The 27,301-nt window shown below is 35.7% G+C and overlaps 1 protein-coding gene across 1 annotated transcript in view; it reads right to left on the reverse strand.

Annotated features, from left to right (window-relative positions):
- Positions 1-27,301, reverse strand: part of KIF6 (kinesin family member 6) — a 173,383-nt gene that overhangs the window by 61,311 nt on the left and 84,771 nt on the right. Inside the window, exon 14 of the mRNA XM_009880465.1 lies at positions 2,399-2,501. Coding sequence (XP_009878767.1) covers positions 2,399-2,501 — 103 coding nt within the window. The remainder of the gene's footprint in view (positions 1-2,398; positions 2,502-27,301) is intronic.

Below are 27,301 nucleotides of genomic sequence, written 5' to 3' on the forward strand. Positions count from 1 at the left end.
AGCTGTAGAAAATCACCTTTTCTATCTTACAAAGCCAATTCCCACAGGCAACTCTCCTAATACGATAGCTTGAATCTATTGTCTTTCACTTGAACAGCAAGCCAGCAGATGAGCTTTAGAGAGGAATTATCCTTAACTATGTAAAAGTTTCCTCACTTTTTAAATCCAGAGATGGTACTGAGTTATGGTACTGAGCTACTACCCCTGTAAAGAGCTCTGAAGCAGTAGGTGAAAAGTTTTATGTTAAAAATAGTATTTCTTTTATATATATATATTTAAACAAGACAAATGCTTTTAAGTATTTGAATTAATCAACTGATTACACTTAATTGTTTATACACAGATAGTTACAGAAAAAAAAATAATATTGTATATGTATGACTATGTATATTCACATCTATATGAATAATTTCACAGCCCAAGCAACAGTTGCAACTTTCACAGTCAAACTTCCAACTAGGCTCACTGACAGTTCACCATTCAATTAATATCAGAATGATAAAATTAGCAAGCCAAGAAAAATCTATCCAAAATACCCAAAGGAAAAAATAAGACAGCTAAAAATAAGTAATTTGTGAGCCAAATACTGTTTGTGGTATGACAGAAGTGGTTATGCAACTATAAACAAAATTATTAACATGAGAGGCCTACATATAAAGGGAAGTTATGGTAACCTTTAAACATGTGGTGTCCACACACTTCTTCCTGTGCAATTTGAACACTGGCTGGGTAACAGAGCTTTTTTGTAACTGGTAGTTCAGACACTGCATTCCAAATTACAGACTGGACTTGATATAAATCCATTTTAATGAACTCGGTAAACTTGAAGCTATGGACATCTTTGCTAAAAATGACTGCAAATGGCAGGGGAAAACTGTTTTGCTCCAAGGTAGCAATATTCACATTAACACTGATCTCAGCAATCAGCTGATGCATATTAGAGAGGGGTTACCCAAGGCATTAGTCTGAGTCTCTTTGTTCTTTAGGGAAAGCAAATCTGGTGTCAAACTTTGTGGGTTCTGCCCATCTCTATTATATGTTCTGAAACCAGAAGGAAATACTGGTTTGCTTCACTGTAATAACAAACAGAGAAAATGTGGAAGAATTGTGATGAACTAGAGGAAATTCAGGGCATGGCTCAGAATTGTATTGCTCCCATTATCATGCTGCGACCATGAAGTGTTCTGCTTAACAGACAGCAATGCCAGAAATGATTGCAGTGTAATCATTTATGCAGTGAGTATGCAGTGATGTGGCATCATTTGATATATTGAACAAAAGAAAGGCATTACTAAACATCCAATTTACATGGATAAATTCTTACATACATCTAATACACTGGCAATTTGTGTCCCTGTGGCTAAGTTACAGACCCACATAGAAAGTTAACCAGTTCAGAAAAGTGATAAATAGCAAGATCTTGAATAAGTCATAGACAGTGCCTCAATTTCACTCAAGTAAATGAGACTCAGCAACCCTGGAAACAATGTCTCTCGTGCCTATTAAGTGTGAAAATTGTGTTATTAAGAAAGAAGAAGAAAGCAGGAGAAACCTGGAGAAGAAAACCCTAGGACAAAAAAAAAAAAAAAAGGAAAAAGAAAGAAACCAAACCTGTTAGGGTAAATGTTAGTTACAAGAGTAGATTGAGAGATCTGCTTTTGGCATTTCCAATCTCAAAGCCTTGTATTTCTCTTGCAATACAAAGGAAGGTTAACATTTGAAAAACTGATACTGAAACAGTACTGTTATCCAATCAACATGGACAAGCATTGGTGTTTAATTTCTGAGATGTTTAAAATCTGCTTTATGAAAATTCATGTTTTGCCATTCTTACCATCTTCCCTGGAAGATTTTGAAGTGTTTAGCTAGCATTAACGATAAATGTGGAGGAGGACGGTATTATTTCTGTTTTTGAGGGCAAAACTGGCAGAAAGAAACTAAAATAAATTGGCAAACAAGTTAGGAACAGACAAAAGCATATGTTAAACATCTCCTAGCTTACTGTCCAACTCAGTGCCGAAGCCAGTAAAGTATTTTTGACAATGGAAATTGCAGTAATTCATTCAGTCACATGGATCTTACTTCCTCTAGATAATTCACCATCACGAATGCCACTTACCACATTGCTTCAACATGGCTATGAAGATAAGATGAATAAAACCAGAGGCAAGATGCACTAAGATTCCTCATGCTAATTTCATATTCTATGCAGACTTTTAGTCTGTCACCACTTGATGCCTTCTGAATACTAAATATCCCCAGTAAGAAATGGCAAAGTTTCTGCACCAGGTTCTCAATAGAAGCCTGGGATGGCTGGTGTAAAATTACGGATTCCTACCCAGACTCATAATGAACTTTTAGATGTCTGTCTCTAGTTGTATCTTGCTGTGACACTCACCTCTGTTTTAGAAGCTGCTTGTTGTCCTCAATAGTTATATTGTCAGCATGCTCCCGCTTGAAAACTTCAAAAGCTTCCTGAGATCCAAGTGACATCTTTCCTCCTGCCCCAAGAAAAAAAAAAGAGGGGGGAGGGAACTACTTCAGAGTCATTAAGAGACAGACATTTTGCATTTATTTAACTCCTATTTAGACAAATATAGCAAGTCAGCCCAGTGGTCTTAAAGCACGCAGAAGACCAAGTTCAGTGTTCCACCAATGGGAAAGCATTTTTGACAAAAGATTTGTCTTACCTGACAACTTAATTCTGTTTCACTTCACTTTTTTAAAGTCTGAATGTTTGGGCTGTATAATTTCTCAAGACAACTTAAAATGTTCATAACTAAAACTTTGAAAATTTAAAATATGTGAAATATTCCTAAGTGTGAGACAGAGGTATTTTCACAACAGCAAACTGCAATTTGCTTCTATATTTCTTTCATCCCTGTTTCATATTGGTTCTAAACATACCTTGAATATTTTCAGCATTCTTGAAGAAAAAAAAGATCAGGCTTCTTTTAATTATGTGTGTATCATCCCCCTCAGTGAATGTTTTTCATCTCCTTTTAAGTGAAGCAGGTATTATACCTACAAAAATGGTTGGTTCCTGCCTTTTACATTTTCAACATAGTGTTTGTTTCCTTTTGCGTGCCAGAAGGTCAAGACCTATTTGGCCTTCAAATCTGTTAAAAAAAGACTACAAAAAAAGTATTACAGTCTGTATTATTTATCAGTTCTCCTTGCTAGATGAACTACAGATCCAAGTAAGAAATCATGCATCTGTATTATCATTAATAAAAAAATTCAAAGGCTTATGGAGAAAGATTACACCAGCATCTTTGTTATCATGAGCACATATATGTCAATCATAAAATCATAGAAAGGTTTAGGTTGGAAAGGACCTTGAAGATCATCGAGTTCCAACCCCTCTGCCATGGGCAGGGACACCTCCCACTAGACCAGGTTGCCCAAGGCCATGCCTAGCCTGGCAATAAATAAGCAAGGAGAAAGGATAAGACTTGCACTTGTATAAATTACAGTAATGAAGATAGTTCAGGAGCGGAAAGGGTGAGGAATCTCACACACAAACTGTGTGAAAAATGCAAAATAGCTCCACTTCTAATTCAACCTCATGGTTGGAAGTTAACCCTCAAAATAATATTCCTTAAATTGGAATTTGATTCTCCTTAGTTTTGGTGGGTTTTTTTGTTTGTTTTTTTTTTACGTCTAGAGTCTTTCTTCTGTCCCACTTACAGGCCTTCCTTCCTGCTTCAGAGCTATCGAGACCCCCAAATCCATTGTGCACAAGAGCTATAAAGTTTCCCAGTTCTCCCGCGCAAGAGTTTTCTATATGTCCCTGTTCATTGCAGGGGGTTTGGACTAGATGGCCTTTAAAGGTCCCTTCCAACCCAAACCATTCTATGATTCTACGATACATTTTGTGCCAATAGACCAGCATTACCAGTAACATCTGTATGCCAATTATTTTTCCAGGCTACCTGCTTTGCAATTTTGGTGTAAGTGGGGATGATACATTAACAATACATACCTAAACAGGTTGGGATACACAACACTGGGATGCTATACCTTACTGGGGACTATCACTGTAAACTATATTTTATAGTTACTCCAAATATGTTCTGCTGCCCCTCATCACACTCATAGTATCACGAATACTCCCCACTGGCTTCAGTGAGATTTCTGTGGTGTACGATACTGTTTACAGCGAAGGCTAGTAAGTGAAACTAGCACTCAGGGTTCAATAACCAGTAAAAGTTGAAAAAACTTTCTTCAAAATATAGTAGAAAAATTTGCCCTCTGTTTTAGTCAAAAGAATCAGCACATCTGTTGCTAATTTAAAAATTTTGAGTTGAAAATAGAACCACTAGGAATGTTTGAATGGCAAAGCACGCAGAAATGCTCCACCCTTTTTGAATAAGAAAGTCAAAGAAAGATACAGTGCAGTCTTTACTGCTGTGTGACCCAAAGAAGCAAGAGGATTTAGGAAAATGTATTTTTCTGTGATGATGACCTGAGAATATAATGTTCATGTTTCATGCTTGCCTTGAAGAAAAACAGGAAGCTTTGCAAGCAGAATTTTATAGCACATTCATCCCATCACTAGCACTAGTTTTAATATGCAGCCTGAATTGACCCTCTAGAATTGCTTTTGTTGCAGAAAAATCTTGTATTAAGTGCAGACAGCCTGGATGGAATTCATGGTTGAGCCTAAGATAAACAATGAAACACTCTTACTTATACGTAACACTGCAATGTAAAGTATTTAACCCTTCTGGCAATGTGCTGCCTTTGAGAGTAGAAGTAAAAACAGTAGAAGTAAGTTTGGAAAGCAAAACTATTACAGTGAGTATTTCTTCTGCCTGGCAGAAATGCATCAACCAAAATGAAAGGTAATCTGATAATCATTTTCCAGCGCTACATTAGGAGGCAGCAGATTTGTACAGCCAAACAAAGCACACAAAAATAGATCCCCAGAACTCTTAGGAAGGGGAAATTTTCTGGTTTCTATAGCCCATTTTAAGAAAATATAGAAACATATGAAATAGTAAACAATAACATTCTGAAAATGGTATGTAAGGAAAGGAGGTTAAAAACAACCATTAGAATTATACCTCAGTATAATATGAGCATAAAACAGCTAGAGAAGCATGTTGCAGTCTGTGGGTAATGATAGAGATGTTTAGGATGATAATAAGGGAACACAATAATGTTAAAACTAGTAAAAGATTGCAAGAAACCTTGCAAGCGCGAAGGAGTGGTTGTGTCTTCATTCTGCTCAGTAATGAGGATTATTCCATCTCTGTGGTTGACGTCGTATCGTGCTGTTTACATTTCCTTAAATAATCTATAATTTCATAAAGTAGCTTCACCTTCTTTCAAATGGCCTCCAAGTGCAAAGGTGCACTAACATTATTGGCACGCTGTTTCTCCTGTGCCTAATTCAAACAAATAAGCTATATCTTCTTTTAAAAGAAGGTGCTATTGAATTTCTGTTTTTCTCTAGCTATAAATTGAAACTTATGTATAGCAATATATACATGATATGAATAAAAGCAGAATTGAGAGAAGAAACGACTGATGATAACACTTTTTTGGCAAGGGAGTTGAACAGTTCAGCTAAAACTGTTAGACTTGTAGAAAACAATTTCTTTTACCCTTACAGGCCAAACAATTTCTCCTCTCCTTCTTTAACACTGTGGCATAGTGTTACAAAATAAATATTTGAAAATTCTTATCTAAGGAAGAATCATCATATCCTACAGGAAACACATGTCATCGAGTCATTACAATGTGAACTGGAATAATCATTACCATAAAAATAATTTAGATCCTCGGAAAAAGCATAAAATTCTCTTGCAATCACATTCATGGAACCCCAGTTGACAGGGTTGCATTAAAACGTGTATCAACTTATTCGTAATTATACCTTTCTTGCTAGATTGTGTAAATTGGTTTTAATATTAAAACACTCACAAATATGCCCAACTCACACTGTGAAATTTATAGCAAACCCGTCATTATTTACAGCAAATTCAAACAGCTGAAATTTTGGGAAAACTCAGGTTTGATCCACATCCTGAATGTGAATGTTTAAGAATGTTCTCATTGAAGGTTTGATGTCGGTCGGTACTCCTATGCAGTGCACTCCACCAATTTTCACATTAAACAAAAAGTTCCAGTTCAACAGGCTCCGCTCATAAAATGTGCAAGTTACAGCTGTCCCACTGAACGTGGGTAAGTCAGAAAGCAGAAAGACAATGGTGGCTCACAAGCTCTGAATTAGAGCAACAAGATCGGAAATGTCCAAGAAATAGAAGGCTTGCTGTAGTGTTGATAACAGGCTAAACTCTTGAAATCAGTAATAATTCAAAATTCAATGAGCAAAAATGTAGTAAGGCTTTTGGATGTAGCTGATTACTTTTTGAGGGGACATGAAAAGACCAAAGTGATTTCAAGACTCAGTTGTATGCCTACAGCAGGTAGAAGCCTGCATATCAGCAAAGCCCCTGGCAGATATTATGCACCCTATTCTATCACTAACTAATTTAGAGATCTTTTATTCTATGCTGTTACAGATACAAATGCTATTTACAGCCATCCTAAATGACAACTGTTTAGTGCCTCACAAACTTTAATTAGGAAAATAAGTTAAAGGAACATGTAGGGTATAGTGTGGCACTGGATGCTCAACTGCCAGCAGAGTAATTATAGGGCTGAATGCTATTTTTAAGTTAAATAGTATCCACTGGGATTACTCAAGGACTATATCTGAGTAGGTAAGAGCATGCAAGTGTATAAACTTAGACCTTATTTTGTTACCACAAGTCATCAAACATGGTTGTACATATTTAAATGACTGTGCTGATTTTTAAATATATCCAACACCCACAAATCCTATTGCAGCTTGCTTTCGCAATACCAGTTCACACATACTGGACAATTTTTAAGGAGTTTATTTCAGTGTTTTTTCATAATGATTTCAAGCGTGCTCAAACTGCAAACGGCAATTCCAGAGTGCTGAGTCCAGACACCTTCTTTTTCTTTTTTTTTTTTCGGTTTCTTTGTTCAGAAAGGGTTTATTGCTCTGAGGGAGAAGACCTTCATTAGGTTTAATGCATGAAACGCACAGAAAACTTTTAGGTTGCTCTTTGGTTAAGTCTGGAAAAATCTGTCAAATGATAGCATGAAATGGATATCTTCTCTGTCAGAACGCAGAATCGCCGTGTCTCCTCACAACCTCCCCTTCTAACCAGATTTTGGTCCTGGTATGAGAGTTCCAAGGGGGTTCTCAGCAGCCCTCATACTTGAGGCTGCCAGTTTAACTGGCAAAAAGAATTGGAAACAACTCTCCAGGAGAGAATTAAGGTTGCAAGTTGAGCTGGTCTGAGGGAGGAACTCTAAGACTGTTAACAAAAGCAAACTCTTGGGAATAGCTCTTCAGATCGTACATTCTGATGAAAAAGGCATCTGTCCACGTATCTGCCCACATATCTGTTTTGCAGAAACTATGTTTTCACAGTAGAAGATTTTGTCTTTCCACTCCTACCAAGTGCTCTATCGGACAAGAATTGCCAACTTTTCCATGGAAATCAATAGGAGCAAAAAGTCCCCTTCGCTCAAGGGAAGCTTTCATTCAAGTAAGGGTTGTCTGAAGAACTTCAGGATGGCAGCTAGTGTGAACTGGGAGTTCTTCATGCTTACAAAGATTGTCAAACTGTTCATGCTATTACATATTTACACTTATCAAATAAGCAAAAGGGAACTGTAGACACTTCCAAATGAAACTAAAACCATTTTTTTTGGTAAGTCTTTGTAACTAAGGTATTAGAAGTGCTTGCATGTAAGCATAATTCATTGCATCATTACCAGGATCCCTCACAATATCATAGCCATCTGTTCTGAATGGAAAAAAAAGTAGACGTAAAGAGCTTGGGAATAATGAATCAACAAAGAATAAGTACTTAAAAATCGAAAAATAAACCCAAATCCAATATACAACAAATACTTCTCCACTGCTCAGCTGAATTTTTCATGAAAAAGTATGTGTATTACCTATGGCCACCTTCAGTGAAAAATGGGAAAGACCTAAAACAACGTTGCTCACAGTATCCCTGCATTGCTGAGTTGCAAAACATAGTCTTTGGGAAGGTTAAAAGCCTCAAAGGAAAACAAGAATATTCAGACTCAATGAACTAATTAAAAATTGGCATAACTTAATTTCTCTGGCTCTGGATTTTCTTTGTTTACTTACAGGGGAGGAAGAGGGTAAAATGAACAGTTTCTCGAGATTATGAGCATGGTTACTGTGGTACTGAACACTGATCTAGACAGGTCAGACTGTACTCCTCAAGTGAAAACTTCTACTGTGTAAATCCTTTAGTTAATTGGTGCATGGGTCATTTACCTAGGCATCATTTTATCCACATAAAATTAATTGATTGGCAAGAAAAGGTATTTCATATATGTTGAAATAATTTATAAACAGAAGAGAAATCACCACTAAATTAAACACTGCAAATGCCTAACAGCAAAGAACAAACTTGTACAGGAGTACATTGGACACAAATCAAAGACAAGTACCATTTCTACTGCAAGGAATATTGTTAGAGGATATGTGATCACTAAAACTTGGATTGCTTTAAGATTACTACAATAAAAGAACAAAAATGAACTGTTACATAAAGTGCCAACTTTGTCAATTTTTGTAAAGTTCAACTGGAACGCTTTCAAAAAACCCCCCAAACCCAACCAATTACAAGAATCCCATTAAGTTTTTAAATTCATTAATATTCCTCTGCAGGAAGGAGGCAAATATTTGCCTCTGTAAGGCAAATATTGAACAGTACTTCAAAAACAAAAGTTAAATGAACTATAAACTTAATTTAAAACAAGATGAGATTGACTATTTTAATGTCATCCAAGACTGCAGAGCAACAACTGAACTCCAAATGGGATATGATAGCTGAATTTAATCATGTTGATTTTCTTCAGTTTCATTATTTTAAGAAATCACAGGTAACAGTACAGGTAAGAAAAATATTTTTCATGTTAACCCAGCTGTATGTTTTTAATAGCTCTACTTTTGCAACAAAAGCTCCTTGAACTTCAATGCCCAATGATAGTCAGAAATGCAATTTTAGGCTCCTTACTGACATGTGGTAACTCTGATACCAGATTGAACCTTAGAGTGATCTCCATGTGAAAAGATTTAAAATATTGAAATCTCTTTCCCTCATTTTCCTCTTCTGGAAAATTAGTTTTTCTACCTGTCAAATGTTGCAAAGCACAATGCTAGCAAGAATTGCAGGATAAAAGAAAACTGTTAATAGCAACTTAATATACTGTCATCACCTTCACCTGATAGAGCACATATTTTCTCAGGACTTGTTAGGTTCAGTTAACAGGACCAGTTTGGTCTGATTCTGTTTCTGTTATTTACAGATTCTAATAATTACTCAAAATACATGGCATGACTTCAAGATGCTGTAGAATATCCGCACTAGCATTAATGATTTACAGTGTGCCTACTTTTATGTTACCTAGTTATGGTTTTATATTTTCTTTAAAGAGCCAATGGGCAGCAGAGTTACCAAATTCAAAGTGGGATCAGAGGAGCCGAGGGCACAGTTAGAGGCTACTTATCGTGAACAAAATGTTTACAGATATCAGCAGTGAGGAATGAAGTAGTGTATCTACTGATACAACCAAGTTTTTCTCATGTGCTGATGCCAACATTATTGCAGAAATATTTTACATTTCATGTATGACAGCTTGTATGTCTCAAAAGGGAAAAAAAAAATTCAGCTATTACTTGCAACCATTTACTTCTTTAAAGCTGCCTATGAGATCATATTTGATTGTATAATACATATACACATTCAAAGTCCTTAATTAGTAGGTACAAAGAGAGCCTGAAATGAAGCATGGTAGGCTTGGCAGAAGCTCAGGGGGTGGATACAAAGGAAAATATGAAGTCAAACCCACAAGAGCTTTAGGAGACCCACCCAATGGTGCTGCCACTTCTAAATAAATAAGATTCACTTTTGCCTATGCTGGAATCACACAATTCAGATAACTTCTGATAAAAGAGGACATATCTTATACTGCATTGTGGAGCTTACATTAAACACTGGATATTAGAAATAGACTGTGCATTTCCGTCTCTATAGAGGAGTCTACCTCTGTTTACTTCAACGGTTGATGCAGTTGTAAAAACTTTAGTAAATATAAGAAAGGGCCGATACATTAGGAACTTGACTCACTTACCAACTTTGGACTACTGCGTTTAAGATGAAGATTTCAGTTAAGATTGAGTAATAGGAAATTAAATGTGTATGTTTTGACATCCTTCATGTATTTGCCATGTTGCAGTAGCAACATTTGCTGCCTCTGTTTCAGACCCGAAAAAGGGCACTTATGTTCAAAAACTTATCTGCCTTTTTCAACTAGAACAAAATGCTTAAAAAAGACAGAAAACGCCACACAAAATTTTCCTCATTTACATGTTCTGTGCCTTTCTGAGTGATAGCTATGGTATTTAAATTCTCCTTTTCCATATATCTTTCTCAATTTTAGAAAAATCACTCTGAATGGTGGGATAAGAATATTTTAAGAGCTCTACCAAATGACAACCTACATCAATGGAGTCATGACAGCTTGGACCAAATGCAAGTGAAGTTTTTTGTTAGGGACAGCTGTAGAGATCTGCATGTATTTTTGGTGCCTGGAGAATTGTCTCCACCACCAATCTTGCCGGTAACACCATAAACCACAAGAGAGGCATATTTCATTTTCAGAGCAGTTTAGCAGAGGAAAAATGACTTGTTATAAACACCAATCTGGTTTTGGAAACTTAGTGTACTTTTAATTTTATATTACATTTTAGCTTTATTCTTTATTAAGATACTGAGGTTTTCTGAAGTAGAAGTCTGTATGCACTACATCTTAGGTAGACAAGAAAAAAATGTCTGTAATAGGTATACCATCAATTAGTACCAGGTTGGGGCTATCTTAATATTTCAGTCTATAAACTACAGGAGTGCCGGAGCTGCTTTGTGACAAATTGATGGGTTTTTTTGTTTTCCCAGCAGAAATTCCAGCGCCAAAAGAATGGGGTATGCTGAGGTAGAGTTGAGAGAAGAAACCATGAGATGCACTCCATTGTAAGCTATCTATTCTCACCAATCAACAACCTAGGTCAACTAATTTTAAAATTTGCTATCTATTTACATTCAAGTAATGAGATTTATCAATCACATTGCTTATTTCCTTTTGGCAGCTGAAAATTAGCAATTAAGAAATGAGTGAAACTTATTTGTAAAAGAATGAACTTTGATTCTTGCTCTGTTGAAACTTTATTGGAGTTTACCTCCGAGAATGAACATGGTAGCCTGTTGTGTACTAATGTCCAGACTTTAAAAAGTAATTAGTCACGTTATTCCTCAGCAATGACCGTGCTAAATTTCAAGCACTCAGGGACTGAAGCAGCATTTTCTCCCTTCCTGAACAAGTCCTGTAACTGCGACATTGCAGACAGCATCCCCTCTTTCTCTTTCTTTGCTCTGGCTATTTTGAACAGAGATTAAAAATAGTCCTTGTAAAGCCATAGGACAACTGCAAAAGCGTAACTATGTGGATGTATTCTTTTCTTAGTGTTGATATGTAATAAATTGAATACTCAAAATGTGTAACTTCCTGTTTCAGTGCAGTTCAAAAATTGAGTTGATTAAAAAAACCCCAACATTGGGTTTGTGAATGTTTGAGTGACAGAGGATGAAAGGAAGTTGGGCTAAAGTGTTACCAGGATCAATGAAAGTCAGGATTGCACCACCCAGTCCTATGTATCAGATAAAGGCCTCTAAAAACGTGTGTGATAAATTTGGGGCTTCCTATGTATAAGGACAAATGTGTAAACACAAAACGATACAAGCAAAAACCTCATTGCTTATCAAGACTTAAAGTAATATGGTGTAACAATCATGTTTTTGTGGCATCTCTAGTTTAGATTGCTTGAAGGAAATAAAAAATGCTTGTGAAAATGCTTGTTTCATTAATATTACAGAAAAATTTCTGGAATTCAAGCAAATATCCTTGTTTATTCCTCTTGGCACAGGCACTCCCCACAGAAGATTGAGAAACATTTGGGAAAAAACAACCAAGAGGATTCTAACAACCCACCCGATTTACAAGCAATACTTAAAACTGTCTACATTTTAAATTGTAAATTTTTAAAAGATGTAATTTAAACCAGGAATATTAAGTTCCCCAACTAGTACTATCACTTAATGAGCTTGGAATATTAGTTTCAAGTTAGCACTGGTGAACTTTGTCGGTCACTTACCCAAACTTCACTGCTATGCATTTTGAAGTTCATTACAAAAAAAAAACAAAAAAGGAGATAAAAGGATTTGCATGACACAAAACAGACAAATAAAAACCCTCACCTGACATACAATCTTTAATTTCCAATATTATTGTCAAAATATCCACTCAAATATATAGATATTTCTAGGTTTTAAATTAACAAGACTGAATGTGAGAGCTCCCCACTGCCAGTCATGTCATCTTCAAATAGGCAAAAATGGATTATTCTTTACCACATAATATGTCTACCCTTTTGCAGCAAGATATCAAAGCCTCTTCCCTTCAATCCAGGGATTCACCTGGACCTTTTCCTCTTTGCACATCCATTTTTTGGGGCATCTTACATCCACTCCAGGATGATGAATGAGGACCACCTTTTATGTCTAACTACAGTACTGCTCCCAGGATCGAGAAGGAACATAAAAGGGGAACATATTCATTAAAAATTAATTCTCCACCTGACAACCACAGGCCACATAACTCAGGCACACAATATATTGGAAGAAGCACAGGGATGACACTGGCCATGAACAGTGCTTATGCCATTGCTGCTGCAAAGAGTTGGAGTGACTTTTTTTGTTAATATATCTTAATGCATTTTAATAAAGAACTACTACTTAATGATAAGAAAATTTTCTATTTTGAGCTCAGAGTCAAAAAGCCATAAGCCCTGTAAAATTACTGGACAATTAATTCCCACTCTTCCATACTCTGCAGGTGAAATCCCACCATGGATATTGGGCCACTGAAACGATTAACATACCTTCCTTGAGGGCAGACCTGCTGCAGAGAATGAGTTTCTCTGTCTTATCAAAGGGAGAATGAATAGGTAGAGACAGCTAAGACCTCATAATTGCTGCTCCAACTTGACCAAAAGATCTGTGCTATTCACATTATTTTCTGTCCTCAGAGAAGACATTAGAAACAATCACATGAGGGTTTACAAATATGATTTTGAAACTAAAGTGTACGTATTAACTCCAAATTTAATCCCCGAAACCCGACCATGGTAAAATTAATTCAACTTTTTGATTAAGTTTCTATCTTAAATTGTCTCTAGAGGCAGGAAGGGCCTCCTACCCTGTAGTTATGGGTTGGTGTAGTCTATCCCATTAACAGTAAGTCCTGCTGCCATAACAATAAATATCCACATTCAGCAAAATAATAATTCCTTTTCTTTATGTGCAGCAACCATTCCCCAGGAAATAAAAGTCAGAGAGCAATTTGATACTGCAGTGTGGTAAAATAAAGCCTAGAATTTGGCAACAACTATTTGCTTACAATAATTCACAGAATGTTTGTCTTCCAGAAACCTATCAGTTCATCTTTAGCAATTTCTTGACCATTTTTCTTTTTGTCTTATTGAAGGATGACTATTTATGAAAATATATATTATCTTTTAAATTCCATGAGCCTACAAAAGATTACAGTGGTTACAGATACTTACTATTAGACGGATATCTACACTACATGATTAAACTTTTTTTTTTTTTTTTTTTTTTTTTACCATCCTCAACACTAAAGATAGAACATAAATTAATTTAGAAGCTAGATTCCTGATCCTGCAAATAAATATGCGCTGGCATTTTTTTCCCCCAAGTACATTCATAGAAATCAGAGAGACAGCTAACATATGTACATGCACACACGGATAAACATAGAGATGCAAAATCTTCCTCCCTTCTGACAATGAACAAGTTAAAAAAAAAAACCTCTAATATTAGAAGGCAACCTTAATTATTTAAAATACAAATTATTTTTCATTTATAAAACACATATACAACTGCACAATAACATGCGACACATTTCACATCAGTTAAAAATGTTCTCTACGGAGTCCACTCCTACTAATTCATTGTCAGCTTTAGTTATTCTGACTACAGTCTCCACAGTACATACAGAGAGAAAAGGAAATATTCTTATGATGCCTAATACATGTCTATTGTATTAAAATTGAGAATAAAAAAAAAAAGTCAAGTAATCTGGGTTCTTCTGCATCTTAATTATTGTCTTCTGGTTCTGTGATTTGAAAAACTCTTGGTTTAATCAAAACTGATGACATTCTTGTCCCAGTGATATTAATGGCAAAACTGATTGCTCACAGAGGCAAGGCTACCCTGTTGATTCTCTCTGACTCATCATACGACAGAGGTTATCTGGTGAAAATTCAATGGTGTCAGTAGCTATGTTAGGAAACTTCACTTAAAAAAAAAAAAATCATGTCATATAAAGTATTGGAGTGAAATTCCATTTCACACCAGCACAATTCCCACTGTGAAAAGCTACTTCTATCAATCCTTTTCACTCAAAATTTGTAGCCAGCTGAACTATATGATTAATTTGCAAAGGATGAAAAGAATTTTTGCACCAATAACCTCTGTATCTCTAAATCTGCTTATGTCAAGACATAGAATTAAGAGTGCTTTTGCCCTTTGGAAACCTGTTGAAATAAGTGACTATCACTAGAAAAATAGCATAATTCTTCCTGAATGCCAAGTACACTATGTTTGTTTGATGGCTTCAAACGGCTTGTTTTCCTTAAGATCAAAATGGGACAATATATTGTGGAAATTCCTTGTCATACAAGCTTACTTCAATATTAAACGTGCTCTATCTTAGAGCCATGAGCTCTAAGGCTTTAGTTAATTAAATAAACCTGCTGAAAATCAAAAGGATGTTTGCCTGGAACTCTGACTTTTGCTTCTAGTATTCCCTTATGTAAAGTTGTTTTAACGCTCCTGATACAAAACTGAGACATTTTCCTTCTGTTTCCAAACACTGGCCATCATTCAAACTGATGTCACTATCTCTCTGTACACTCAAAGATTAAAGGAAATTTCTGAAATATTTAGAATTTTTTCTCCCCAGAGCTAAAGCTGGGAATAAATGGCATAAATAGAGGTGATCAAAGTAGTTATGTGTTGCAGAAGAAAGGATTCATAATAAAAAATACAATTATTTTAACACTCAGAATGTTCCCAGCTCACTTCAAGTGCTTTATTCTGATTTCTTTTACTGAGCAAGTAGAGATGGCTTTGCATGAAATATATTTGTATGCAGCTCAGTCTTAGAGCTTACAATAAATATCATACTATAAATAGAAATATTCACCCGTGTTTGCATCAAATTTTAAGTAGCCAACATAACCTAATTTTCAACAAAGCTTCCCAAACAAATTAGCTATCAATAAACAGAAGTAATTTCAACAACTGTGTTGCAACAGTTATGCTGACTGAAAATGAAGAGTCAAGACTTCCAAGGTTTTATATTGGTTTCTGCTTCTAATTCACTGTCTTACTTTCACAAATCATTTCATCTGCTCCTCAATGTTAGAAAAACAAGATTTTGCACTTACAGAAGGCCTTTGAACATGAAATCTCAAAGTGATCAAGAAAGATAAGCCACTCTAATTTATTTTACAGTTGAGGAAACTGGTTCAGAGAGATGAGGTCACTCGTATAAGTTCACAAACTTAGTAAATAATAATGACTGAAATAAAAAACAGATGCCCTGCATTTCAGTCTGGGATCTTATTCAGTGCAATGTATTGCCTCTATAATGCAATGGAAAATGGAATTGTTTTATTTATAATATAAATCCACACAGCAGTAGAAGCATGCAAACAATAGTGAACATGAAGTAAAAATATGACAAATAACAAAAATAAGAATCCAAGCCAGCTAACAACCTCAGTCAGACAATATACTTTATCACAAGTATTCAGTGAAAAATGAGAAGCATACAAAGGCAAATGTTAACAGAAGCTCATACATTATGCAGGAAATATTCTTACTAAGAAGAAATGTCTTTTCTTTAGGAATAACAAGACTGTCATGAATAGTCAGTGGACACAACTGCAAAAAAGACAAACAAGACTGAACTTGCTCTGTGTAGGTAATGAAAAAGTAAATATGACAAAACAAAAAAATAGATCATTATATGCAGAACAAAATATTGAAAGAAGTATCAAAAATAAAAAGCCAAAGGCAAAGCTTCCACCCCAAAACAAATTTACAGCAGCTGCCATTTATGACATAGCAAGCACAGCCTTTGCCATTTCGGAAAGGTATACAAAATGTTTGCTTATATTTACTCATGCTTTAATTATTGCACTGAACTGCTTCCAAAGCATTTTTCTTGTGCCTTGATCCACTAAAAGAATCTTTAATGACTTGAGACAAATTCTACCTAAATCAAGTTATACTAAGTTGCTTCATATATTGTCTTTGTATTAGTACCCAACTAAATTAAAAGGTATATTCTAATTTCTCCATTATCTGTGAACTTTGTAGCATTTTTTTGGATGCTAAGATTCCTTCTGTCATAAGTATTTACTTTTCTCTCTAAACTTTAGGATTTTGCAATATTATTTATAGGGAAAGGGTAATTTTTTCAAGATTCTCATCTGATGCATCAACAGTATGACTCATTGCTACCACATTTTTCAATGTATGTTTTCCTCATTGGAAATTCTGAAATAGCCCCTCATTTGCAATAACCCCTTAAAAAAACGTTTGATACAAAACAGCTTTTTAACAAATGCCTTTCAAGCATCTGAAAAAGATCTATGATTTGACCCTAAGATTAAGAACATAGGAAGATGAAGACTGTGCTTATATTATAGGCAGCTATTCAGCCCTCTGAAGAAGGTTGCAAGCACTGTTATTGAAACATTCAGGATAGTAACCTTAGGAGAGTAGAAAAAAAAAAAAGAGAGAATGAAGAAAACGCAGTGTGATTTAAACCCAGCAAGTTAGACTAGAAACAGATGAATTTGCAATAGCATAAAAAATAGCACCTGACCAGCCAGATAAAATTTTTGTCTTTTTAGCAGAATATGTTTAATGTTACATCAACTCATGTCTCCTTTTTAACTGAAAATTATACCTGACAAAATCTATTCTCTTTCCATTTTTTTTTTTTTTTTTTATGGCAGCAAATAGAAGCTTTACTTAACCTCAGGTTGCTAGTAGGCCTCTACAACCTGTATGGTCATTCAACACATTCTCTTGTTTCTCAACTACTGTATTGCTGCCTTGACAATAAACACTAAACACCATCTCTCTTTTTCCAGACAAAATGGACCCTAGTAAAGGTAATACTTTCAGTAATTAAGCACAATTATGGTCAACAGATTTTTAATATTATTTTTATTACATAAAGAAACTATCAATTTGAAAAAATAAATTATACAACACTGTTCTGACTATATCTAGAAAAAACTGAGTTTGATAATTTGGGCAAACTTCTTTTCAGAGGCTTTTAGGGGTGATCTTTCCTCTACCCCTTAACATCCCTCTTTACACTTTCTTTCCTAAAGTCCACATTTTGCAAAAAAGCAAATTCCAGGAAATGAAGTTACTTGTTTGGATACAACTGCCAAAGCCACTTCCTGTACGCACTTGGCAGAAATGCTTGTGTAAAAAAAGCCTTGTGACATTTTTCAGTCCAACCAAGATGGGCATTCCATTCAGCCACACAAAAACTCAATTTAGCCCCAGAACTGTATGCCAGTGTTATATATTTGACTGCTCAAAGTATTACAGTCCAGTAATAATAAATTCGATTTTACATTTGTCAGGAAAAATAGCATCAAACAGGTTCCAAACAACAAACACATTGACTACTCCATCTATGACCTGATATTATTCCATTTTTGCTTTTTTGCTGTTTTTCCTCTCTTCTCTCTGTACTGCCTAGCACGTGAATGCACTGTAAAGCATCACTTAAGAAAAGACAGCAAAAAGACCATAGATTGGAACATGTCGTAATATAGTCTTTGTTATATTTGACATTGACACGATTTATGCCTCTTTTGGTAGCAGTTAGAAAGGGAAATTTTATGAGAAAACACCTGGGTTGCTGTAACAGAAAAGCATCAAATACGATATTCATCAGATGAACTGAACAGGCTGTCAAGGACTGAATCTTGTTTTGTTGGAGTTTTTGAACAGGTGTTTCACCAAGCCTTGGCCTGCACAATCTCCATGATGACAAAGTTAGGTCCTTTACTGTAACAACATAATTGTTCTAAACAAAATGATTAGAAGTATCTATAAAGTAAAAAGTAATGTGCTAGTAATCTGGTTGCTTTGACTCCAAACCAACCTGTTTATCTTAAAGACAAATATTTGCCTAAGGGATCACAATTAGATAGTCAGCAATGTAAAATTTTAACTCTTCTTCCTACAGCCCCCCTAATTTAATGAAGCTCCAGCTTACTCCCCTGCCTTTGAGCCTTCAGTTCTTCTTTGGGGGTAAGAGCTAAACTAAGGGAGACAAGCAATTACTTCCCAACTACTGTTTTTGTTTTAATTTACATATCATTTTAACACACGTATTGCCGTCTTTCTCTCTAGTCATTTTCCATTCAGTAATTCTCTTGTGTTCACATTTTGTTCCCCGGTAACTCAGATCTTGCTTCCCTTTAACCTATAGTCTCTCTCGTTCCTCATCTCATTCCCAGTGTCATCAGGAATACCTCCTAAGCCACACATCTCTTTGCCCTTTTCCACCCTATTTATCAAACATAACTCCAATCCATCCAAGCCCTTCCCTTTTTACCCCTTCCACATCAATTTTCTCCTCCCACTGTTTAGATAGTCAAGTGTGAGGCACCAAAACTATCGTAATATCAATTACTGCCCCTGTCTATTCCTACTACAGTTTCCTGGCAGCCACAGTATTTTCACAAGACAGACAAAAAATAGCATTCAGAAACATATTTGCTATTTGTAACCAGTACATGGTCTCTTAATGTATTCCATCAAACAGATCAAAGAGATCCCTGACATTTGAATAAAAAAAAAGCCAGAAACAGTGAGAGAGGAAATTGGTCTATTGTCTTTTTCATTTTTTCCTTGAGTCCCCCTCCACTGCTTTAGACATTATCACAGAAATTTAAAACCCAGCATTAAAGTTAATTTACTCAAAAGACCAAACCAAAAGACCAATTTACCCAAGCTTTTTTCATCTAAATATAAATTCAATGATTTAATATTAAAAACTACAGCTAACAAGTTCACTGATAGGAATACAGGAACATATGTCTCCTCTCACAGTTGGCACCCTTCAATCTATTCCTCCCTTCTAAAATCTGGAGAAAAGCAGACTTGGAACAGTGTGGAAAGCTACTACTAGAAAACTCTGGGGCATCTCATGAGGAGGCCAACAGAGAAGACTTCTGAAACAATCGGCTGACCACAGATCTTCCCTTTTGTCATAGATGCAAATTCTAGCAGTGTTACTTAAGGAGGCAGGTCCCAAATGACGGACGTTTCTAGACCAAGAGCTTAATTTCAGAAATATCTGCAAAGAAGGAATACTGTATGTCATGGTTCCAGCTGGGATAGAGTTGACTTTCTTACTAGCAGCTGGTATAGTGCTATGTTTTAGACTTGGGATGAAAATAGTGTTGGTAAAACACTGATGGTTTTGGCTGTTGCTAAGCAGTCAAGGCCTTTTCTGCTCCTCACCCTGCCCTGCCAGCGAGTAGGCTAGGAGTACACAAAAATTTGGGAGGCAACACAGCCAGGACAGCTGACCCCAACTGACCAAAAGGATATTCCATACCATATGATGTCCTGCTCAGTATATAAAGCTGGGGTAAGAAGGAAGCTGCAGTTCAGTTACAGTGTTTTGCCTTCCCAAGTAACCGCTAAACTTGATGGAGCCCTGCTTTCCTGGAGATGGCTGAACACCTGCCTATCGATGGGAAGCAGTGGATTAATTCCTTGTTCTGCTTTCCTTTCATGTGCAGCTTTTGCTTTACTTATGAAACTGTGCTTATGTCAATCCATGAGTTTTCTCACTTTTACTCTTCTGATTCACTGCCCCATCCCACCAGGGGGGTACTGAGCAAGTGGCTGCATGGTCCTAGCTGCTGGCTGGGGTTAAACCATGATGCTGTAGAACTGTGCCATCACATGTATGCAGAGATCATTTCTATTTAACAGACAAACAGTGACTTTTTACACCAGATTCAGTTTCTAAACGGTTCAAAGCTGTAGCTCTGTGCAGAACTGGAAGAATCAAACCTAGGGCAACACAGGCCTGGAAGAGAGTAGCAAAATTCTTTATTTGAAAAAAGCCCTATTCATTCAGTGCTTGTCAGTCATAGATTACTTATAGTATGTACTCAAATGAGTTTGAAGTCTAAAAACCTACAAAGTTGTATTACAAACTACAGGAAAACTTCCTCTTGAAGAGTGGTACTCTAAGCTCTGAGTAGTTCTTCCCATTGGTCCCATAATGCTGCAGACTAATTATCTGAATTGAAGTGGTTATGTTAATTCTCATTTAAATTCCACTCTCAAAGAAGCATATGTCAAAATTTTTAATCAAAACCAAACAGGATATACAGTCCTAACTGAAATCCATTTGATAAGTATTCAGAAAGTTCAGAAACCGGTATCAGGGCTTTTTTACTCTGAAAAAGACCTTAAGTTTTTACATCCAGCTTTATTTAATCTTAAATTCACTCGAAGACATACCTAGGAAAAACCCATGAGAGCAACCTGCAATGATTCATGAGGCATGAGAAAGAGATCCTTTTGACTTGACCTTGCCTTTTAAAACAGTAAGGATAAATGCATGAAAGTTCTAATTCACAAAGTATTAAAACATTAAATGAATGTTCAATATGTGATTAGGTCCAACTGACATCATAGGGAAATAACAACATACTTACATGTACTTCCTCAGAGACTAAAACAGCATTAGTGGTTTATAAAAGCCCTGACAATAAATTCTACATGGTAATACAATGATATAGTGAGTCTTGTGACTACCGTGGACCTACTCGCTTTCTAAGTGCTTATGCTTTTCCTGATTAACCTTCTTTAGCTATGCCCCTAAATTCTCAACCCTCCACAAGAGTGGGAGATAAGATACCTTGTGCTATCCTCTTTAAGATATGTGGATGTTTTGATCTTCAGGCCTTGATGAGGCGGAAGTTGTGCCCAGAAAACGAGCATGTAAAAAGATTTAGCTATAAATGTCAAAGCACTTATTTTAAATATGCACATGGCCCTTCAGAAACCAGAAGGGGACTGGCCACATACAGAGAATTATCATAGCAACTAAAAGCTGGAAGACACATTCAATCTTGTGCTTTAGCACTTCAGCTTCGCAACAGACTTACTGAACCACAAGTTATCAAACACCAGCCTGTGTTGGGGTTTTATACTTTCCTGTGAAGTATCTGACCTTGGAACTGATGTGGCTATTTCCAGCACTTTTCTGCCCAGGAGGGTATGCTGCTATCTGTTTTGAACAGTGGTACAGGAACACGTCCTTACAACATCCATGTCTAGGTACTATTTCGATGTACTGCTATCAATTCTTTAAAAAAATTATTTCAGGAATACTAGCCTCACAGGAAAAATGAGCGATTTCAGCAGTTTAGCAGTCAGAAGTGACAAGGACTTCATATGAAAAAAAATCCAAACAATTCTCTAGCACAGCACAGCTTTCTCTGTGGTGTGTTTACTACAAAAGAAGATTTAGAAATTCTTAAGAAAAGGAAAAGAAAATATAAAAAAGTTACACGAGCTGTCAAGGCAATTTAAATATAAAGGGCTCCAAATTTGCAGAGTACATGAGAGAACTCATCAATCAGTACTAACATAAAGCTACAAATAACATCTTTGGGTATGTTCTCTTACTGCCTGTCTTCTGGAAGCAAATACATTGTAAACAGGGACTGGAAAACACATTTAGTTTATTCTTGGCAAAAACAGACACACAGACACTTTCAAAACCAAAAATCTTTTCAAGAAAAGATTTTCATCACTTTGTCACTTTATCACTTGGAGGCATCCTGGATAGTCTCTTCTGAATTACAAAAGCTTAGTCGCACATTGACTTCATTGTTTTAAAGACAGTGATTTTGAGAGAGAATTAAAGTTACCACATCAATCTTTATTTTTATATCCCTTTCATTGAAATTTTAGATGCATCTAGTTTTATATGCATTTCATATAATATAGCTTGCAAGTATTTTCCTTTTGAAATGATCACTGGATTCTCATAAATGAAAAAGGAAAAAAAAACAATCCTGTAAATGTGAGATAAACATAATGTTAGAAAATATAAACCAACACAAAGAGAAGACAGCATTACAGTTGAAATGCTCCAGCTCTTCATTAAAAAATCCTGCATGAATCTGCCTTTACTTTAAGGAGAGCATAAATCAGATACATACATATTCTAAAGGATGCCAAGATATCGGTCTCGCTTCTACAGTGAAAATTTTTAAAGCCAAAGATTTAATAATCTTGAACTACTGATGTGATAAACCAGACTCACTATCTTTGTATTCTCTATATTGAGACAAATATGGAGAAACTGGTGCCTTCCTAAAATAAAGTGTAAATACATATTATAAATATTAAAGAAGTTAATCTCTCCATACAGATTTTTAGGAAGGTTTATTGTTAATTCCAGCACGATAAACTGAGGTTCTCAAAGGCTCTTATCTCTACATAATAGAAAGCCTAAAATGGCAGCAGAAAGCAGTAGTTACACTGTAATAGGCATAATAAAACAAATGGCAGAAGGTTTCAAACATGGATTCCAATATTAACAGCATCAGATTTTCAGATTAATTTTCTATATTAGTTTTGCCTAGAGCTGAATTTAGGAGTATAGTTTTTGAGATAATCATTATTTGAAGTAATTACAGAATTACGATAAACATAAAAAAACCTAACATAGTAACAGTAAGGAAGTTCAGCAACATGAAGAGGCAGCAGCAGTTCAACGGCCAGGAGACGACAAGATGGAAAAGGCTTTAGATTATTACACTTAAGACACAACGAGGTAAAAGAGTGAGAATATTGATTACAGAAATGATTGGAAACTAGAAAAGACAGTAAAAGATGAAATTTAGTTTTATTTGAATGTGTGTCTAGTAAAAGTATGCTGAAAATCAGGCAGGGGGCTCACACTAGGATTAGGACTATTTGTACAAGTATTTGGCATAGCATCACTAACAACAACACAATCTTTCAGCAAATGTTTTGCTCAACAGTCACCAAATGACTCACTTATAGAAATCATATTATCAGGAAAAACTGAAAAACAGGAAAATAGGAAAACTACTAAGGGGAAGAAGATTAATTATAAGCACTGTAATACAACATGAAAGTAGACAGTTTAGAACTTTGTCATGACTAGCTTCCACCATTCACTGTATGAGAGTCAGATATCAGTGGTTTGAAGAGTAACTGGAATTTCTCCTAAATTCTTACCAACATTAAATAATTTCTTTAGCCACACCAATTCTGCGTCAATTCTACATCTCAAGGATCTTTGACTGCACAGAAGTTTACAAAGAACCACTTCAGCTCTTTGTACAACTCTGTACTCAGGCAAACTTTCAAACTTTCCTTAACTTAGGGAAGTCTTAGATCAGCTCCTACCTGCCTCTAGAAATAAAAAGACTAAATACTGTTTTCAACATAGCTTGGTAGATGGTTACAGCAGGGCATAGATTTGTAAGACCAGCCCAGCAATGAAAATCAGTAAGAGCTTTTACCTGACCTAGAAGTAAAAGCTACCATACTTACTGCATAACATCATGGAAAACCGAGTATCACCTCAGCTCTAATTGTATAGCTCATCTTCAATATTTGTTTACTTTTTTCTTTCACACTAAAGTCAATATGGTCCAAATTTTCTCAAATTAACCTGAATACTAGAGAACCCCCTGCTAACACAATGTTCTTCTTTAAAAGGTATATTTCTGAACTTACAACAGTGGCTGAAAATGAGAAAAAAAAACCAACAGAGAGTTACGAGATAGCTGTTCCAGAGTTAAAACTGTAAGAGACAAAAAGACAACGTATCAGACATAAGTGAGCTGTGCATTTTTTCAGCAAAAGCATCCAAAACTTGAGAGCCCATTCCCACTGAGGCAAAAAGTCATTGCTCCACTAGATTCAATGGAAAAATTGTATAATAGCAGAAACACAAAACTGGCCTGAAACATTTGTATGAAACTTATCTTAACCTGTTAAATGTAGTGCAAACATCAGGAAAACGTAGGGGTTTGTGGTATATTTCCAATAATTTCTAGTTTGGTTTTATATTCAAACGTGCTGAGACTAGTCTCTCAAGACAGTATCAGTTTCTGTTAGGAAGAGGATGCTAAAAGGCATTTTTTTAGATTAAATACACAAACAGAAGTGAAACAAAACTCTAGACTATCCTATTATTTAGCAGAATTAGCAGTACCTGCACAGCAATATCTGAAGATTGAGCTAATAGGAAGAGCTTCTAGTCTTTAGTATTACCCATATGCATACATAACGTGCATGCGGTAGCTCTATCAAAAGGCACTGTAGTCTCTTGGGACTGCTGTTCACAACAACAACAATATGGAAGAAGTTTCACAGATGCATTTGCCAAACCTGACAGTCAATATATAAAGGAATTCAGTCACCCTTCAAGTATGTAGAAAGTTTCAGAAGCAAATTTTACCTCTAAAATAGCAAGAATTGAAGAGCTTCAGTCACAAAAAACCAAAAACATCTTTAAGGAGTTAGACTGAAGTATCCAATAGCGGTTTTAGACAGCCAAAATACTGCTAATGAATCAGGAAGCCAAAAAGATTTGAAATAGTAGAGAACTTCCAGGGAACACTAGGATACATTTCAGCAGACTAATCTGGATAAGAGAACAGTAAACTAGCATAAAAATACTGGAAAGTTTCCCCATCTAAACAGACTCAAGATGAAGGCAGTAAAAACTGCCAAAAGCATCTTTAACAAGCTTCCAAACATACGTTCCACATCAGAAGAGATTCCCAGCTGAGAAGGGGAAAGAAAGACATGATGGGCATGTCTTTCTTACAGAAACCTTTTGTAAAACTAAATAAATGTGGAGAAAGAAAAAGCTGTTGATGGTCATAGAAGCAGTAAGTGGTTTTACATAACAGCATTTTCAATATATAAGATAATTAAGTTTCAACACCGCTGAAAAATTAATGAAAGTACTGTAATGATCAGCTCCCCACTCTCATTAAATCCTTACAACTTACAAAAATCTGCCTTTGATGCTGCAAATGAAGACCTAGCTCCAAAAAGCAAAATCTGGGCTTCATCTCCTAAAAATAACTCTATGTTCATATTTATAAACACTTAGTTAAGATGACAAAAATCCTAACACACAGGGCTTTATCATGGAATACCAATTGCAAGAGCTCACTTAACTTTAAATCTTACAACATGTATTTATATTTCTTTGTAACAAATAATAGTCATCTGTTGTTGCTTACAGAGATGTTTCTACAAAGCCTCAACCTTTTTAATGCATTCGGTTTTTACTGTTCACTAATGTCAGTGAGTTCAGTTCAAAGTCTGCACTGAAGCAAAACTCACAGTGGACTTACTGTGAATTCAAAAAAAATAAACTCTTGGACGCAGTACAGATAAGAGGATAGATGTGGAAAAAAACCCAAAATGAAACAAACTGAAAAACAAACCCCAGAAGTTAGTCGAGTTTCCTATACATTCACAGAGTTAGTCTTCTTGATATTCATTGCAATCAATGTACTTTTAAAGAGAGTTCTAGAAACTACTTTGAATTTTAATTTTTACTTTTTGTTCATTTCACGGGATAAAAAAGGAAAATAAAACTGTGATCTTTAAAACAGTCAGAGATACCAAAATGTATAAAAGCACAAAATGACAAATTGAGAAATTCCCACAATTACATGCTATAAAACATGTGCCTGAAGACAGATATGCAATCATATTTTTGGCATAAATTGAAGCCTTAGCAATACATGTTTTATCTGGTCACTTGAAATACCAGAAAATGACTTTGTTGAAGTTATCAGAAGTAAAGCCCAATAAAATTCTTCAAAAGCATATTCTGACTGTTAACGTTTGCTGAATGTATTTTGAAGGCTTTTTAAAATACCTAAATCTTAAGCAGTGAAGTCTGATACTTCCTGCTTGGTCCTTAAACTTGGCAATAATAAAAATTTACTGTAGCAAATAATCACTGTATGTTACAGAAAACATTTAATGATTAGGAAATTAGCAAACCAACACATCTTATTTTAAATATTAGTTACAAGAGTTTAACAGTAGCAATGAAATATTCACTACATCTTACTAAGAGCTGGTAGAAGTTCAGCTGGAGAGCAAATGTAATATGTACTTTTTCCTGGACCTGTAACAAAAAATGTAGCACATACTTTCTTTTCTGACTAATGAGAAAGATCAACAGTAAGCCTGAACAACTCCCTAAATGCACCAGTGAGCTCTTTTGCTGACCAAATAGCAATGAAATGGGTACATCTGTTTGTTGACAAAAGGTCTGTTAAGAGCACAGTGCCAAGAGTCTGTCCCCAGATATCCCAAAGCACTACTGGACATAGAAAAGACTCCAAGAAACATATAGATTTTCTAAGCACTTAATTTTTCTGGAGGGTTGAGAGCTGCCTTTTTCTGAACTGAAGGACATCGAAGAGATTCTGATGGAAAACTTCAGTCAATCATTTCCATTAGGGAGCTTTCTGTGGGTTTTCCAACAATAGAAAGAAGCTTTTCCCCCAAATTATTACATAAATAGATAAAATAGCCAAGATAAATATTTTGAGAAGTGTTAATACAAGATGAAAATATTTAGCTTTCAGAATTTGAGTTGGTGTGTTATCATCACTAGTTTCCTGCTATTCATAATCACCCTCTGTTTATAGAAACCATCTCTCACCTTTCATTTTAAAGTCAGCTCATCAGCCCTTCAGTAGGAACGTTCTTTTTTGTACATGCTTGTATAGTGCTTAGCAAAATCATAGAATCATAGAATTGTCTAGGCTGGAAGAGACCCTTGGGATCATCGAGTCCAACCATCTACCCTACTCTACAAAGTTCTCCCCACACCATATCCCCCAACACCACATCTAAACGTCTCTTAAACACATCCAGGGATGGTGACTCAACCACCTCCCTGGGCAGCCTATTCCAAC

The sequence above is a fragment of the Charadrius vociferus genome, unplaced genomic scaffold (genome assembly GCF_000708025.1).
Source record: "Charadrius vociferus isolate BGI_N301 unplaced genomic scaffold, ASM70802v2 scaffold62, whole genome shotgun sequence".
Classification (NCBI taxonomy): domain Eukaryota; kingdom Metazoa; phylum Chordata; class Aves; order Charadriiformes; family Charadriidae; genus Charadrius; species Charadrius vociferus.